This window comes from Podarcis melisellensis (assembly GCF_964234715.1).
Source record: "Podarcis melisellensis genome assembly, chromosome: 5".
NCBI classification, from domain to species: Eukaryota; Metazoa; Chordata; class Lepidosauria; order Squamata; family Lacertidae; genus Podarcis; species Podarcis melisellensis.
In genome coordinates, this window is record NC_138537.1 from 30610858 (window position 1) to 30625416 (window position 14559).

General features: G+C 45.6%; 1 protein-coding gene across 1 annotated transcript; it reads left to right on the forward strand.

The window, feature by feature from the left end:
* The first annotated feature begins 13113 nt into the window (after positions 1–13113).
* LOC309370095 (uncharacterized protein) lies at positions 13114–14499 on the forward strand. Its single transcript, XM_081911509.1, has one exon. It carries the CDS (start codon positions 13496–13498, stop codon positions 14294–14296), a length of 801 nt encoding a protein of 266 aa, XP_081767635.1. The 5' UTR covers positions 13114–13495; the 3' UTR covers positions 14297–14499.
* The last annotated feature ends 60 nt before the right edge of the window (positions 14500–14559 follow it).

Genomic DNA, 14559 nt, shown 5'->3' on the forward strand with positions numbered 1-14559 from the left:
GCGCCACACTGCAGGGGGCGCTGTGACAATGCTGTAGAATGAAGCATGAGAGGCAGGGGCACTGAATTTTAGTACCACACAGGGCACTGCTGAAATTTGAGAGCCTAAAGTCCACAGCCATCAAGATTGGGTCTGCTCTGCTCTGCCTTTCCTCCTTTAAAAGTCTGTCTACCTGCCTCCCACCCTTCCTCCTTCCTTCCACTCACTGCTTTCCATTCTTCCTCCTTCTGCCTTTCCTTTCCTTCCCTTTTCCTCCTCTGGCAACTCTTACTACTCTCTCCCTCTTTCTCCCCTCTGAGTCCACTCACACTTCTAATAGCACTGCTGGTCAACTGAGAAGGAGGCCCCACAGAGCTGTTGCTATGGCCCATACCAGTGACTGGATTCCCCCACCGTGGCCCATGGGGGAGTCTGAAAACCTTGTCCAGATGCCCAGAGCAGCAGAAGGGCAGTCCAGGCAGTGCATGGATGGCCAGACTGGCTTCTAGCCACTCTAAGCCGAGTGGAGAGGTTCGTTTTTTGTGCCCTCCTTGGGCCTGGGCCTTTGGTGAGGGCCAACCAACCCAACCCCTAGGTGCAACCTCTCTGTGTGAGGACAAAGAGGAGGGATGCAGGGACATACTGTCCCAAGTAATCCTGTGCGCTCAGAAGGAAATCCTTTTATGGTTTGGTTACATCATAGTGCTCATAACGCCAAGGGTGCAGGTTCGATCCCTGTATGGGAGAGCTGCATATTTCTGCATTGCAGGGGGTTGGACTAGATGTTCCTCCAGGTCCCTTCCAACTCTACAATTCTATGAGTCTAAGTTTAGTGAGGCTTGCTGCTGTGTAAATTGTATAGGGCCATAGCCTTAGTTACTGAGCATAAGAAGGAAGTGCAATAGAAATGTAACCAACAAAATCAATGGGTGTGCTAGGGCCAAAGACAGCTATGGAATCCAGGTAAGAGACTTGCTAAATTTACAGCATGAGCCAAACCATTTCTGCTCAGATTCCTCCTCGAATTCAAGGTAAGTGGAGTTGGGACTGCAGCCTTAGTTAAAGTTCATTCACTAGTATGTATGAGTTCCAGTGTCTCAGCCAGAATCAGGAGAGGTGCTGTCCAATAAGTCTGACACAGCTGCGTTACATCTGCCACATGAGACCCACATAAAGCTGTGCTTTGTATCGCTATGCTCATTTTGAAATAATAGTATCACCTTTCATTTGTCCTGGCTGATTAAGTAACATCGAAAGCTCATCAAATGGTGCTTTGAGTCTATTGTTGACTTTCTAGAAGAAGTTGCTCTTTCCTTTTGCAGGTGCTACTTATCTGCCAGCCAACTTTGGGCTGTGCTGCTGCTTTAACTGGGGCTAAGCAAGACTGCAATGCAGATGCGCCTGTTTACAGAATACTGCTCTCAGCACAGCCTGGTGCCCTCATTTTGATGCTGTTGTTTTTCCAAAGCTTTGTGCTGTGCAGTTCACTGTGGTCCCAGCATTCTGCCACACAGAATAGAGAGGGCCATTGCTCAAAGCGTAAGGAGAGACCCTAAGGTCCAACTCTATTTGCAGCCATACTACTGCCCCAAAGAAAGCTCATTCACACAGCACCTTCCCACTGATTAAGGCTGCGATTCTATTCATGCTTTCCTGGGAATCCCATGAAATTCTGTGGGCTTACTTCTGAGTACGCTTGTATAGGATTGGACTGTAAAGGTGCATAACCCAGAGGACAATGTGCCACAATCAAGGAAGCCAAATAAATATATAAAAACATCAATATGCCTGTAGAACAGACAGTGCCAATTAACACAAAAAAGTCTTGTGTTATATGCAATTCCTTTGAAATAAATTTAATATTTTGCTGACCTTGCTTTAGGAAACCAGAGTTAACTGAGTTTAACTTAAGCTTAATGTGAAATTATTTAGTATGGTATTACAGCATAAATGCAATCAGGACACTCCAAGAAGCATTAATTTGAAATCACGGAACATTAAGTATCTGATACATCTTCTTTTATATACATTTTTGTGTGTGGAAACTTTGCAAAGACACATCACAGACATTTTGCGTAGAAACCTCAGGAAACTTAATGCCCCTCTTTTTAAAAATATAAAAACAAGAACTCCAGCCCTTTTCCCAACAAATCTGTTTGTAAAAAGGAGTACCCACAGAATGGCCTGGAAGTAAACATCCTTCTACTGTTGAGTTAAGCAGGTTTAGCTCTGCAAACTGCCTGAAAAGAACCCCCTCCAACCATATACAACTCACTCTGCTCCCCTTAGTGTTGGGTTGAAATAACGACAGACAGGTAGCGAGCGTCATCTGGGAGGCACCTCTCGAGCATGTCTTGGGGAGTCCCTTTTATTGAATATTACAGCATTGCCACGTATGTGCTTGTTGCTGATTGGTTAACACAAATACAATACAAGGGTTGCATATAAGCATTAATCACCAATAGATTAAAGGGTGGGAAAGGGAACACAGAATTGGACAGGCATGAAAACCTCCTTATTAAACTTTTACTAGTGATTGATATAGCATTCATCCGTAGATGTGGTCAACTATGCATTAAGAACGGGTCAGGTACAATGTTTTCCTGAACTCAATGTGAACTGAACATTCTAAGGTGGTGAGTGAATGTCTTAGTATTAGAATGGTTTGTGCAGCATTATGTACAGAAGCGAAGCTTAGGAGCAAGACTTCCCATCAGGCCACAGTCATGTGTAGAATCATAGCATCCCATCACCTTAGAGCAACATTCCCCAACCTGTGCCCTCCAGGTGTTTTGGACTACAACTCCCATCAGCTGCAGCCAGCATGGCACCAGGTTGGGGAATGCTGCCTTAGAGGGATCCAAGTTGTGAGTGGTGGTGATCACGACAGCAGAAAAACCTGAAAAGTCTGGTTCCTGCAATTCTTGGAAAACAAAGCCACCAGCATTTGTCATCCCAGAGGGCTACTTTCAGACCTTACTCCCTCTATAACAACCAGTTACGTAACTATAGTGGACAGAGAGGCAGACACAGACAGGATGGAATTTGCTACTTGGTCACATGTTTGCTGAATAACCATAGGAACAGGAAGCTACCATTGATCTATCCAGCTTAGTACTGTTGACTCGAATTGGAAGTGGCTCTTCAGGGGCTTAGAGAAGGGTCTGCGCCATCACTTCCTATCTGATGCTTTTACATCACAGGTGAGAACCCTGCTTCTCAGGGGCCACAAGTTATTTAGGCCTCGTTTTATTTAGCCCCAATGTCTCCTGAAGCTGCCCCACTCTCACATCCTGTCAGAATTCCTTCCTGTGCAATTGCTCCTTTCTATGTAATTCAGAACAACTGGAAAGGGCAGTACAGTGGTACCTCGGCTTACATACGCTTCAGGTTACAGACTCCGCTAACCCAAAAATAGTACCTCGGGTTAAGAACTTTGCTTCAGGATGAGAACAGAAATTGTGGTTCGGCAGTGCGGCAGCAGCGGGAGGCCCCATTAGCTAAAGTGGTGCTTCAGGTTAAGAACAGTTTCAGGTTAAGAACGGACCTCCAGAATGAATTAAGTACTTAACCCGAGGTACCACTGTATTTTATTGAATAGAAATAAATCAGTGTTTGCTTTTTGAACTTTTTTTTCTTGGTTGCAAGACTTTGGGGAAAAGAAATAGTGCCCCATCTATCTGAGAACAAGTTGGTGTGTGTGTGTGTGTGTGTGTAGCACATTAAAGTTAGAAAGGCTTTTCCCCACCCCCCACAGTAGCTGTATGGTCAGTTGTATTGGAGAAAAAAAATCAAAATCCTCTGTATGCTTATTTTACTGTAACCTTTTCCAACCCAGTAGAGCTTATCTGCGTAGACCTGAATAGGACTGGGAATTCTAATCTGAAGTAAATTTGAAGCAGGGCGATCCGTTATTTGGGATTAGTTCATCAAAAAAGGAATGTCTTTGCCAATCAGCAGCTCAAACTCTGCCCACCAGCTGGCATGCAGCCCCTCACAAATTAACCCCTGAGGGGATGCAGCCCTCCACAAAAAGTAAAGTTCCCCACCCCTGTTTTAAATAGATATCAGGGATTAAACCTGCATACAAAAAAGTGTGCATTATCACTAAACTATGGTCCATCGCCTTGGCTACTGAGGCTCTCTCAGCCTCACCTTCCTTATAAGCTTGTTCTCAAGATCAATGGGGAGGGGTATAATATATACTACCCTCAAGGATAAAAACAAATAAATATGAAATGCCATGCAGTACAGTGGTACCTCAGGTTACATATACTTCAGGTTACAGACTCCGCTAATCCAGAAATAGTGCTTCAGGTTAAGAACTTTGCTTCAGAATGAGAATAGAAATTGTGCTCCGGTGGTGCGGCGGCAGCAGGAGGCCCGATTAGCTAAAGTGGTGCTACAGGTTAAGAACAGTTTCAGGTTATGAACAGACCTCTGGAACGAATTAAGTACTTAACCTGAGGTACTACTATATAGTTAGAGAACTAGGCACAGTTAGCAAATAAATGGGGCAGGTCCACACCACACATTTAAGCGCCTTCAATACACATTTCAGGCATGTGATTCCCCACAAAGAATCATGGGGATGGTAGATTTCTCTTCACATAACTACAATTCCTAGCACTCTTTACAAACTACAGTTCCCATGATTCTTTGGGGAAAGTCATGTGCTTTAAAATGAGTGTTGATTATGCTTTAAATGTATGGTGTGGGTCTGCCAATAGACCCTGTGTTCTAACCTCTGATGCTATATTTTCCAGGGGTCATATGTATATGATGGTACAGTTCCCATGATACTTTGGTGCTATATTTTCCGGGGGACATGATAGACGTTTATATGATGGTGCACGCTGTGTAGAAAGTGGACAGGGTTGTTGTTTCCCCTCCCACTCTCAGGACCATCCAATCGGATGGAATGTTGGAAGATTCAGGAGAGATAAAGAAAACAAACTTCCTCAAGCAACACTTGGCTTAAACTGTGGAATTTGGCTTAACCCACAAAAGGTACTGATGACCACCAACTAGGGTGGCTTTAAATGAGGACTGGACAAATTCATGAAGGACAAAGGTATCAATGCTTACTAGCCATGTTGGCTATAGTACCTTTACATTCAGAGGTGGTTTGCCTCTGAATACCAGTTCCTGGTACCACAAGTGGAAAGACTGCTGTGCTCTCAGGTCCTACTAGAGAGGTTCTCCAAAGTATCTGGTTGGTGACTGTGAGAAAGGGATGCTGGAATAGGTGAGCCTTTGGTCTGACCAGCAGGCTTCGTCTTACGGGTTTTATCTGTTTCTTTTATGACTGTATCCAATGGGCAGAGGATTCCAAGTGCATGGACCTTACTCATGTCCATAATTTCAATGGGTCTACTCTTGAGCATGACTTTGTTAAATACCATCTGTTCACAAGGGGGAAATCCCTCTTGATTCTGAAATGATGACTCAGAACAGGAAATCAACCTATTTGCTGCAATAATTAGGATGCAGGTTTGAGGAGCTCTCAAAGGTTTAAATATTATTGTGCTTATACGCCACATTTCCTCTAGAGGTTCAAAGTGGCATACGTGTTTGCCCTGTCTCTCCATATTATCCTATAACAACCCTGTGACGTGGGTTAAGCTGAGAGGTGGTGACTGTCTCTGGGTTACCCAGTGAACTTCATGAGTGAGTGGAGATTTGAACGCTGGTCTCCCAAGTCCAACACTCTAACCACTACACCACCCTGGCTTACCTCAGATAGCAGATGACCACAGCAGTATGAATTATATGGACTACTTTGTGTCTGGTTTTTATAGTTTAAGCCCCCCAAATTAAATCTGTTCTTTAAATAGTTTTATTCAGTTTTTGCTTTTTTTAATCTAATAGTTACTGGGATATTTTTAATTCTGCTCATTAGCATGCTTATTTTGCATTTGGCATCCACTTCTATTTCAAGGTACCATAAGAACAAAAGAAGTGAATTTTATTGTGAGGTAAACATATCCTGTGAAATAGTAAAAAGGGTGAGCAGTACAGCAGCTGCCTGCTGCATATTTATCTGCTTCAGATAGAAGCAATTAACTTTCCTGTTTATGTGGTAAGTAACCAGATAATACTATGTAATTATGTATGATTTGCATTGCACGAAATGGTACGGGTAATTTCCATTGAAGTTTTGCAGGCCATTTAAAATAATTAATCTCCTCCAAATTGTTTTAATGTTATGAGGAAGTATGGCTGGTTGAGTTTTAACACAATTTTTTTTTGGGGGGGGGAGACTTTCCAAAGCAATTTCCCCCCAATGTGCTCAGTGATACGGTTGCAAAATAATAATTTTAAAAGGTAGGATGGAAGCAGTGGAAGTAGCAATTGTCTTAACCACAAAAGCGAAAACATATTTTACAAATTCTTCCTATGCCATCCTGAGCAATGGTGAAATAATAGGATTCGTTACCTTTTTAAACCTCATCCTTCCTTCCAAAATCATTTTCAGTTTTTTAATCCAAGGAGAAGTGTTTCTCGTATTATGCAGAAGCAGCTGTGTGTTTGCTTCTGCATAACAGTTGCTCAATGGTAGAGCATCTTCCTTGCATGCAAAAGGGCCCAGATTCAATCCCTGGCATCTCCAGGTAGCACTGTTAGAGCCCCATGTAAAACCCTGGAGAGTCATTGCCAGTCCGTGTAGAAAGTACTGAGCTAGACAGACCAATGGTTTCATTCTGTATAAAGCACCTTCCTTCCCACATTGCTATGTTGCTGTGATATTATTTGAAGAATGAAAGGACACTCACAGAGTCCCCTTGGCCGCCTCATAGGTAAGTGCATCAAAGATCCTACACCCTACTAGGGATGGGAGGAGAAATTTGAAATAGCTTACATTTAAAGCCAAGCCTCCCCACCACCACTCAAGCTGGAGCAGAATTCATGCAGAGGTCATCAAAGGCTCAGACTGAAATCAGAGGACAAAAAAGGCCAAACCTGTTCTAAGTAGTTGATACAAGGATTCTCCTCCATTGGAGCTGGGATAACAAAGCATCTGGATGATTTAAAAAACAAAACAAAACCTCGACTGGTCCAGGGATGGGTGTGGCTTGAGGCTGTTCACCTCTCTTGTAGAACACTGGAGAAGAATGCAATAGCAAGTTGTGTTCTTCTTCTCTGCAATCCAGTCTCCATGACTGCTTCAGCAGCAAAGAGTGGTTGAACCAGGACCTGCTCACAGTTCATTGCCATCTGGAGAGAAGGACAAGATGGCACCCTAGCCAATTCCACATACAAATGAGCAGCTGAATCTTACTTCAGCACTGGTGATGGGACAGCGTCCTACCCCACACCTGAGAGTAACAGCTTATTTTAGGGAGTTCAGAGGGAGGCTGCTGAAAACCCCTTTCCTCCATAACTGCTACCTGAGACAGCTTCCTTACTCTGTCAATTGATAGGGCCGGCTGTTGATTGATCAGACTTGGATCATCATCCTCTTTCTGAACAACAAAGGATAGGCAAGACTCAATTGCAGACGAGGCTGTTTGAAATAAGTGCACAACAACTACAAATCTTAGCCCATGTTTAGGGGTGAGGAGTCTCTGTTCTGTTCTTCTCAACCAACAACAGAAAGCTCCTACCCTGCTCAACCCCTCTATTTCTCAATTTCTGCATCCAGACACACGCAGAGGTTTATTCAAATAATGCTATACAAAGATGTTCATACAAATAAGGTTCCATTGTTCAAATTCATGGATGAGACTGGCTCTGAAACCACCATATGGTCCAAATACTTCCTGCCTCTCTGCAAAGCTAGAGTCCTCTGCCTTGAGTTTTCTCAGCCTATTCATAACAGTTTTTGGAGATTTTCTCTGGAACATATGGAGCCAACTGCTTTCTGAATTAAGAAGACAAATTGTGGGAACTGAGAGCCCAAATGACAAATGTTTCCTTTGCATGTTTCTCCAGCAAAGGTTGCAATGATATGCACAGCCAAGAGCAAATGAATACTTGTTTGGATGAATGAGAAAATCTTATGGAAAACCCGAGGCCATCATGAATTGGAAAAGCAACTGAGCTATAAAAGGTTTTATTTTCAGGCTTTCAAAAATAGCTCAGTACTGAGCGTAAAGGGATAGAATGGAAAGTCAGGCTCAGCTGCCATTCAGTTTAAACAGTGGAATGAATGAGACAGTACTGAATAATATATATGGAGGGCTTATGGGAATATTGACATATTCAATCCTTCTTCCTTTGCAGTCCCAGTTCTTTTCCTGTGATTTTAAATCCAGTTAGGAGTGTGCACACTTGTGTCCCAAATATGGGAAATGATGCTCAAAAGCACTTTTAATTATAAATTATTCAGGAATATGTATGTTTATAGACAGAAGCAGAAGTTTATCATGTAGGTCATTGTGAGTGCTTAGGACTTGTAATATATGGGATGAAAATACAGAGGTAGCCATTATAATCATCACAAGGCAGTTATGCCCCTGCTCTCATTCTTGAAAATGTGAGTAAATATCATGAATAAAAGATAAGGCAGGTTCACCTTCACCACGTAAACTCTAGCTGTGGTCAAGTCATGCAGTCAAGCAGCAAAAAGGCAGAATATAAATGAGTGGTTCCTTAATCCCAAAAATATCTTCCAAGAGTGTCTGATATCTTCCTTGGTTCACAGTAAAACACTGTGATGTAATGGTTAGAGTGTTAGATGATGACTTTGGAGATCAGGGTTTGGATCCCCACTCAGTCATGAAGCTCACTGGGTGACCCTGAGCCCGTCACCATCTCTCAGCCTAGCTTACTTTTCAGAGTTGTTGTGAGGATTAAATGTGGAGAAGGAGAACCGTGTAAACTGTTAGAATTCCTGCTCCACGATTGCAGTCATGGGATTGTTGTCTATCACATGACGGTGTATGTTTTGACTCCACAGAGTGGGAAGTGATGGAGACAGGAGGTTTGTGCTGCTGTGTTCCGTGAAGTGAGACTATTGTCCTTTGTTCTTTTTCTCTTTGCTGTCTGATGCTAGAGAGAGAGGGAGCCACGTTGCAGTGCTCTGCAGGTATTTATATGTAAATAAAGTAGATTAGCCAAAATGCTGAGTTGCTGAGGTCTGTTACGCAAGCTGCGAAGTCTTTGTGGATCCCTAGGTGTGTCGGTGTCTGTTGGCATCGGTCGCTATGATGTTCAGGCTGAAGAAAGCTTATGAAGCTCCTGAACGAATGACCAGGAGGGAAAGAACATGCCAGTCGGGCATGTGTCTCTACCAGGGTCCTACTTGAGTGTAGGGCGAGCTCCTGACATAAACAACCTTGATATCATTGGAAGATAAAGGTGGCATATGCGTGAAATAAATAAATTACTACAAAATAAATCAAAAGCAGAGGTCTCTGTGGTTGATAAAAAATTATTTCTATCTGCCTGCATTATGTACAGAAGAGGTGAGATGGCAAGACTCTTCCACTGGCTCAGCTGGAACCAGCAAACCACATGACACATCCCTTTCCAGAAGTGTCTATGTGAACTGTGCACCTCAGAGAGAGACAGCAAGGCTTGCTGCATCAGCTTAGCTAGGCATGTGAATTTGCTTTATTTTAGCCTCCTGTCTGTACCTATTCAGTGGTAAGCTGCCATGCCTAGCTCTGACCAGGGCCAGACACTGACGCCTCAGAGAATGAACCAGGCACCCAGTGGTTCAAAGATCTTGAGGAGAAGGAAGCCCCCTAAATCCAATGCTGAGCATCCCTTTCAGTGGCTTTCTGGGTTGATATCCAATGAAGAACCCCAGGAACTGTCAGAGGAGGTGGAGCCATCCGCCAGTCCTTGAGCACCAGTGTAAAAACCTTTGGTTCGGGTTGAAGAACAACGATGCAGCATACATGTTCAGCCCCAGAGTCATCAGCCTACTCATGAGTAAGAAGTCCCTGATGCTCCTTTGCTGCCGGCAGCTGTGGTTAGGGTGTGGTTGTTGAGGTGGGAATAGTAGCACATTCAATCCTTCTTCCTTTGCAATCTCAGTTCTTTCTCTGCAATTCTAAATCCAGTTAGGAGGCTACTCCCTGGATCATGCAATAAGCCATTTAAAAACAAACCAACCATGTACAGTATTAAAGAAAATAAAATGACTGAAAGTGCGTGTTGTTCATTCCTGTTATGTGTAGTAATGCACTTCTCATTTCCCCAAGCAATGAAAAGCCCAGAGTTAGCATTACAGGATTTTATTTCTTTCTCACTTTGTGTCCCCGAATCTGCTCCAGAGGGTTGGAGAAACCCAATAGCATATTTAGGGTGTGTGTGTGTGAAGAAGTTACATTGCACAGCTAGAAATGACTGTACAGGCATAACCATTAAGTTTAAAACCGCCCACCGTTTCCACATCAGATTCCCGGAACAGTAGGATTCCTGCAGCCTCCCAGGCTTTTTACAGTCCAGCTAAGAACATAAGAGGCGTTTGCTGGATCAGGCCAGTGGCCTATCTAGTCCAGCATCCTGTATTCATGATGGACAACCAGATGCCTGTGGGAAGTCCACAAACAGGACCCGAGCACAAGAGCCCTCTCCCCTCCTGCATTTCCCAGCAACTGGTTTTCAGAAGTATCAATGTGTCTGACTGTGGAGGTAGTGGCTAGTAGCAATAGTTGGCCTTCTCTTCCATGAATCTGTCTAATCCTCTTTGAAAGCCATCCAACTAAAAACCCAGCGGTTCAGATTCAAACTCCCACAAAACTGTTTCTCTGCACCTTCCACCTTCCAAACATACCAACCATGAAGCAGCATTAATATTCTCTCATGAAAGTCCACAACCAATGAAAAAGAGAGCAAAAGTATCTGCATTAGGCTGAATTATGAAAAGAATTCCAAAATGCACAGCTAGGCAACATCTTTATTGGGAATGTCCCAAATATCCCTAAAATGTGACAAGCTTTCAAGTTCTCCAGATCTTGTAGTTAGGCAAGATGCTACACAAGAAGGGGGAGACGGGTGTAAAGCTGGTGTTGCATCCATGAGATCAGCTTGTAGATTTAGGCCCAGGAAGGAGACTGTAGGCTGAAAAAGTTCCTCCCAGGTGCTACAAATATTAGGTCACACCGTTGGATTCTGGGACAAAGAAGCAATGGCTGTTTGTCATCTTTGAGAAACTGAAGTCAATTTGTTTTTTTCAATGATAGGCTCATTCTCCATAAACGGCACAGCCAAAATCATAATAGGTTGGGAACAGCATTTGTACTTACCTGTTGAACTTACTTCATCCTAAAATGACTATCCAGGCTATCCATCTGCCTGCCTGCCTGCCTATTTATCTATTTGTTTCTATTATAATCATGAAAACCTCTAACTGGTTTACTTAAAGTAAAAATCATTTTGTGACAATCTGTTGGACAAAGCATGCTAGCCTTTATTTAGGTTTCATCACAGAATTTGCCCCAACCTTGAGGAAGGACTATAGCCCAGTGGTAGAGCTCATGCTTTCCATGCAAAAGGTCCCAGGTCAAATCTCCAACATCCTGAGGCAGGGCTGGTCAGGACTACCTACCGGTCAGGAGCTTTCCAAGTGGGCCAGGGACAGCCTCTGGGTTGGAACCCAGGAGAGCTTCTTCAAGTTAGTGTAGACCAGCCTTTCTCAACCTTGGGTCTCCAGATGCTGTTGGACTATAACTCCCATCTTCCTGATCACTGCTCCTGCTAGCTAGGGATGGCCAGCTGGTCTGTCCCAGGAAAGGCAACTTTCCTGTGCTCCTAATGCCTGTTTACAGAAGTCTTTCATTGACAAATTTTGGTCAGAACTCTTGAAACAATGTTTAAGCTTGTGCATCTTTTCTCTGAAATCAACACAAAAAGTTTCATTTCTCATATGAATCCCCTCCTCTCCATCACCAGGAGAAAGTGTATCTTTCAGGAGTTATGTGTGAAGAAGTCATAAGATTTAGTCAATCAAGAACAGGGACACAAAACAAAATGTCATAGTGTGGTTACGACATCTACCAGTGTTGCAGATGCAAACCAGGTTAGCTATTCGGGATCTGAATGCCACTTTCATCAGAAAAGATGGGGTAGAGGATGTACAGGTACACTGGATTTGATTGAAGGTTTGGCTGCTTTAATAATATTGAAGGGGCAGCTCTTTGAACCACATGAGTAGTAAGGCAGAACTGAAAGAATGTGGATGGGAGCCAAAACGAACCACAATGCTCTTCCTACTGTGCACTCTCAGAGGGATGGAAACCTCTGGCCCTGTGGTGGTGGTGTACTTCAACTCTCGTCTTCCCTGGCCAGAGGACAGTGAGTGGAGATATGGTAGCCATCTTCATACAGTGGGTTAAGTACTTAATTCATTCCGGAGGTCCGTTCTTAACCTGAAACTGTTCTTAACCTGAAGCACCACTTTAGCTAACGGGGCCTCCTGCTGCTGCCGCACCGCCGAGCACGATTTCTGTTCTCATCCTGAAGCAAAGTTCTTAACCTGAGGTACTATTTCTGGGTTAGCGGAGTCTGTAACCTGAAGCATGTGTAACCTGAAGCATATGTAACTCAAGGTACCACTGTTTATTTAAAGGGCTACCATACGATAGATGGTGCAATATTGTTTTCTCCTGCTCTGGAGGTTGTGACCGGAACCAATGAATTCAAGTTACAAGAAAGGAGATACTGACTGAACGCTAGGAAGAACTTTATGACGGTAAGAGCTGTTTGACAGTGGAACAGGCTTCCATGTGAGGTTTTTAAGCAGAGGTTGGATGTCCCTCTGTCATGTATGAGCTAGTTGAAATTCCTGCATTGCAGGGGGTTGGACTAGATGACCCTTAGGGTCCCATCCAATTCTATGATTCTATGATGATGTGAGTTGGACTCCAACAACATCTGGAGGGCGGTAGGTTCCCCAGTCCTGCCTTGAGCAAGTGGGTGATTTTCTGGGCCTTCTTCCCACCTTCAGATTTTAGGAGGGGTTCCAAAAAATTAACAGATATCGCAAACTTTCACAGAACGTCCGGAGAGCCAGCCCTCCTTTATCGAAATTCAAATGTGTGTGTGTGTGTGTGTTGTTTTTTTAAAAAAAACAACCAAAATCCCTGCCACATGCAGGCTTTCTATCCGCAGGGAAAGGAAGGAGATGGAAGGGTTACATAGTGAATGATCGTTTCCGGGAATTGACGCTGGAATCACTGCTTGGCATGTCCGCAATCCATGCAGAACCCCCTCGAATGACATCATCGACTAGCTCATGATGGAGGGGGAGGGGGAGCATCCTGTGGCTACACTTGGAAAGGACCGCTATACTATCCAAGAGACCCGGAAGCAGTGACGGGGGAGGGGGAACCACGCAAGCTGAAATGCATTGAGAGAGGGACAGAGAGACGACCACCTGTTTTGGCTTCAGCGCCCTGCCGCCGCCAATACCCCCCCCCCCCCGCCCAGCATTTGCTTTTCCACCCACGGAGCTGTGGTTTTTCCCACCACCCCCTTTTCCCGTGGAGCCGAGCCAGCCGAGAGGAAGGCCGAGCAGGGCAGGGGGTTTCCTGAGAGGCGCCCCACCCCCTCGGATGAGACGATGGACGACACCGCAGACGATTGCGGCGACAACAGCTTGGAGGCCAAAGCAGGTCCGGATGGGGAGCCGGGAGGTCCCCAAGGGGAGCCGGCGGGGATGTCTGCTCCTCCCAGGACGGAGGAATGCCGAATCTGCTATGGCCCTTTCGACGTGGAGTGCCGCCCGCCCCGACAGCTCGAGTGCCTCCACACTTTCTGCCTGGATTGCCTGAGCCAGGTACACCAAGCCGAGCGCTGCAGGCGCGGCCACCGCCACAGTAACCCCGGCGCGGCCACCATCACTTGCCCGCTCTGCAGGCACCGGACAGCCCTGCCAGACGGCCGCGTGTCCAACCTGCCCGTCGACCGCGCACTGGCCGCCACAAGCTGCCCGCTGCCTCCAAAGCCCTTGCAGCCTGTTCGGCCTTCGCAAGCGGCGGCCCAGCCTGCCCAGCAGCGCCCCCTGCCGGACCAGGGCGGCGGCAGGAGCAGCAGCGACGGGACGGCGCCCCAGCCGCTTCCTTCTGCAGTTCCCGACGGAGAAGCGGAGCCGGGCTCGGGATGCCACACTTGCCACGGGCGCCCCCAGCGGCTCGTGGAGAAAATTCCTTGGGTGTGGGTCGCCTTCTGCCTCCTCTTCGGGGCGTTCTTCTCCATAGCGTTCATTAGCGCTCTGCTGTGGAACTGGAGCCCGTGGGTCCTAATCCTGGGGGCCTCCCTCTGCTGCATCCTGCCCTGTTGCCTCATCCTCTGCTACACAGAGATCAGGAGATACCAGAGGGAATCCCCTCCTTGCCCACCCTGCCTGGTCCTTCCCTTTTAGGTTCTTGCATCTGAAGACGTGCTGGTGGACTTCTGGCCCATAAAGGGGCTTAATGGGGACCGGCCCTACCGTTAGGCAAAGAGCGTAAGAAGAGACCTGTTAGATCAGGTCAATGGCCCATCGCAGACCAGCATCCTATTCTCACGGTGGCCAGCCGAATGGGAAGCCTTTCCATTCCACGCACAGAAACAACCAGGCTAGCAGCAGCACTGGTGAAGGGACAGCAGACTAGCTGAAAGGGTGTTTGCCAGGGCGGGACGGGG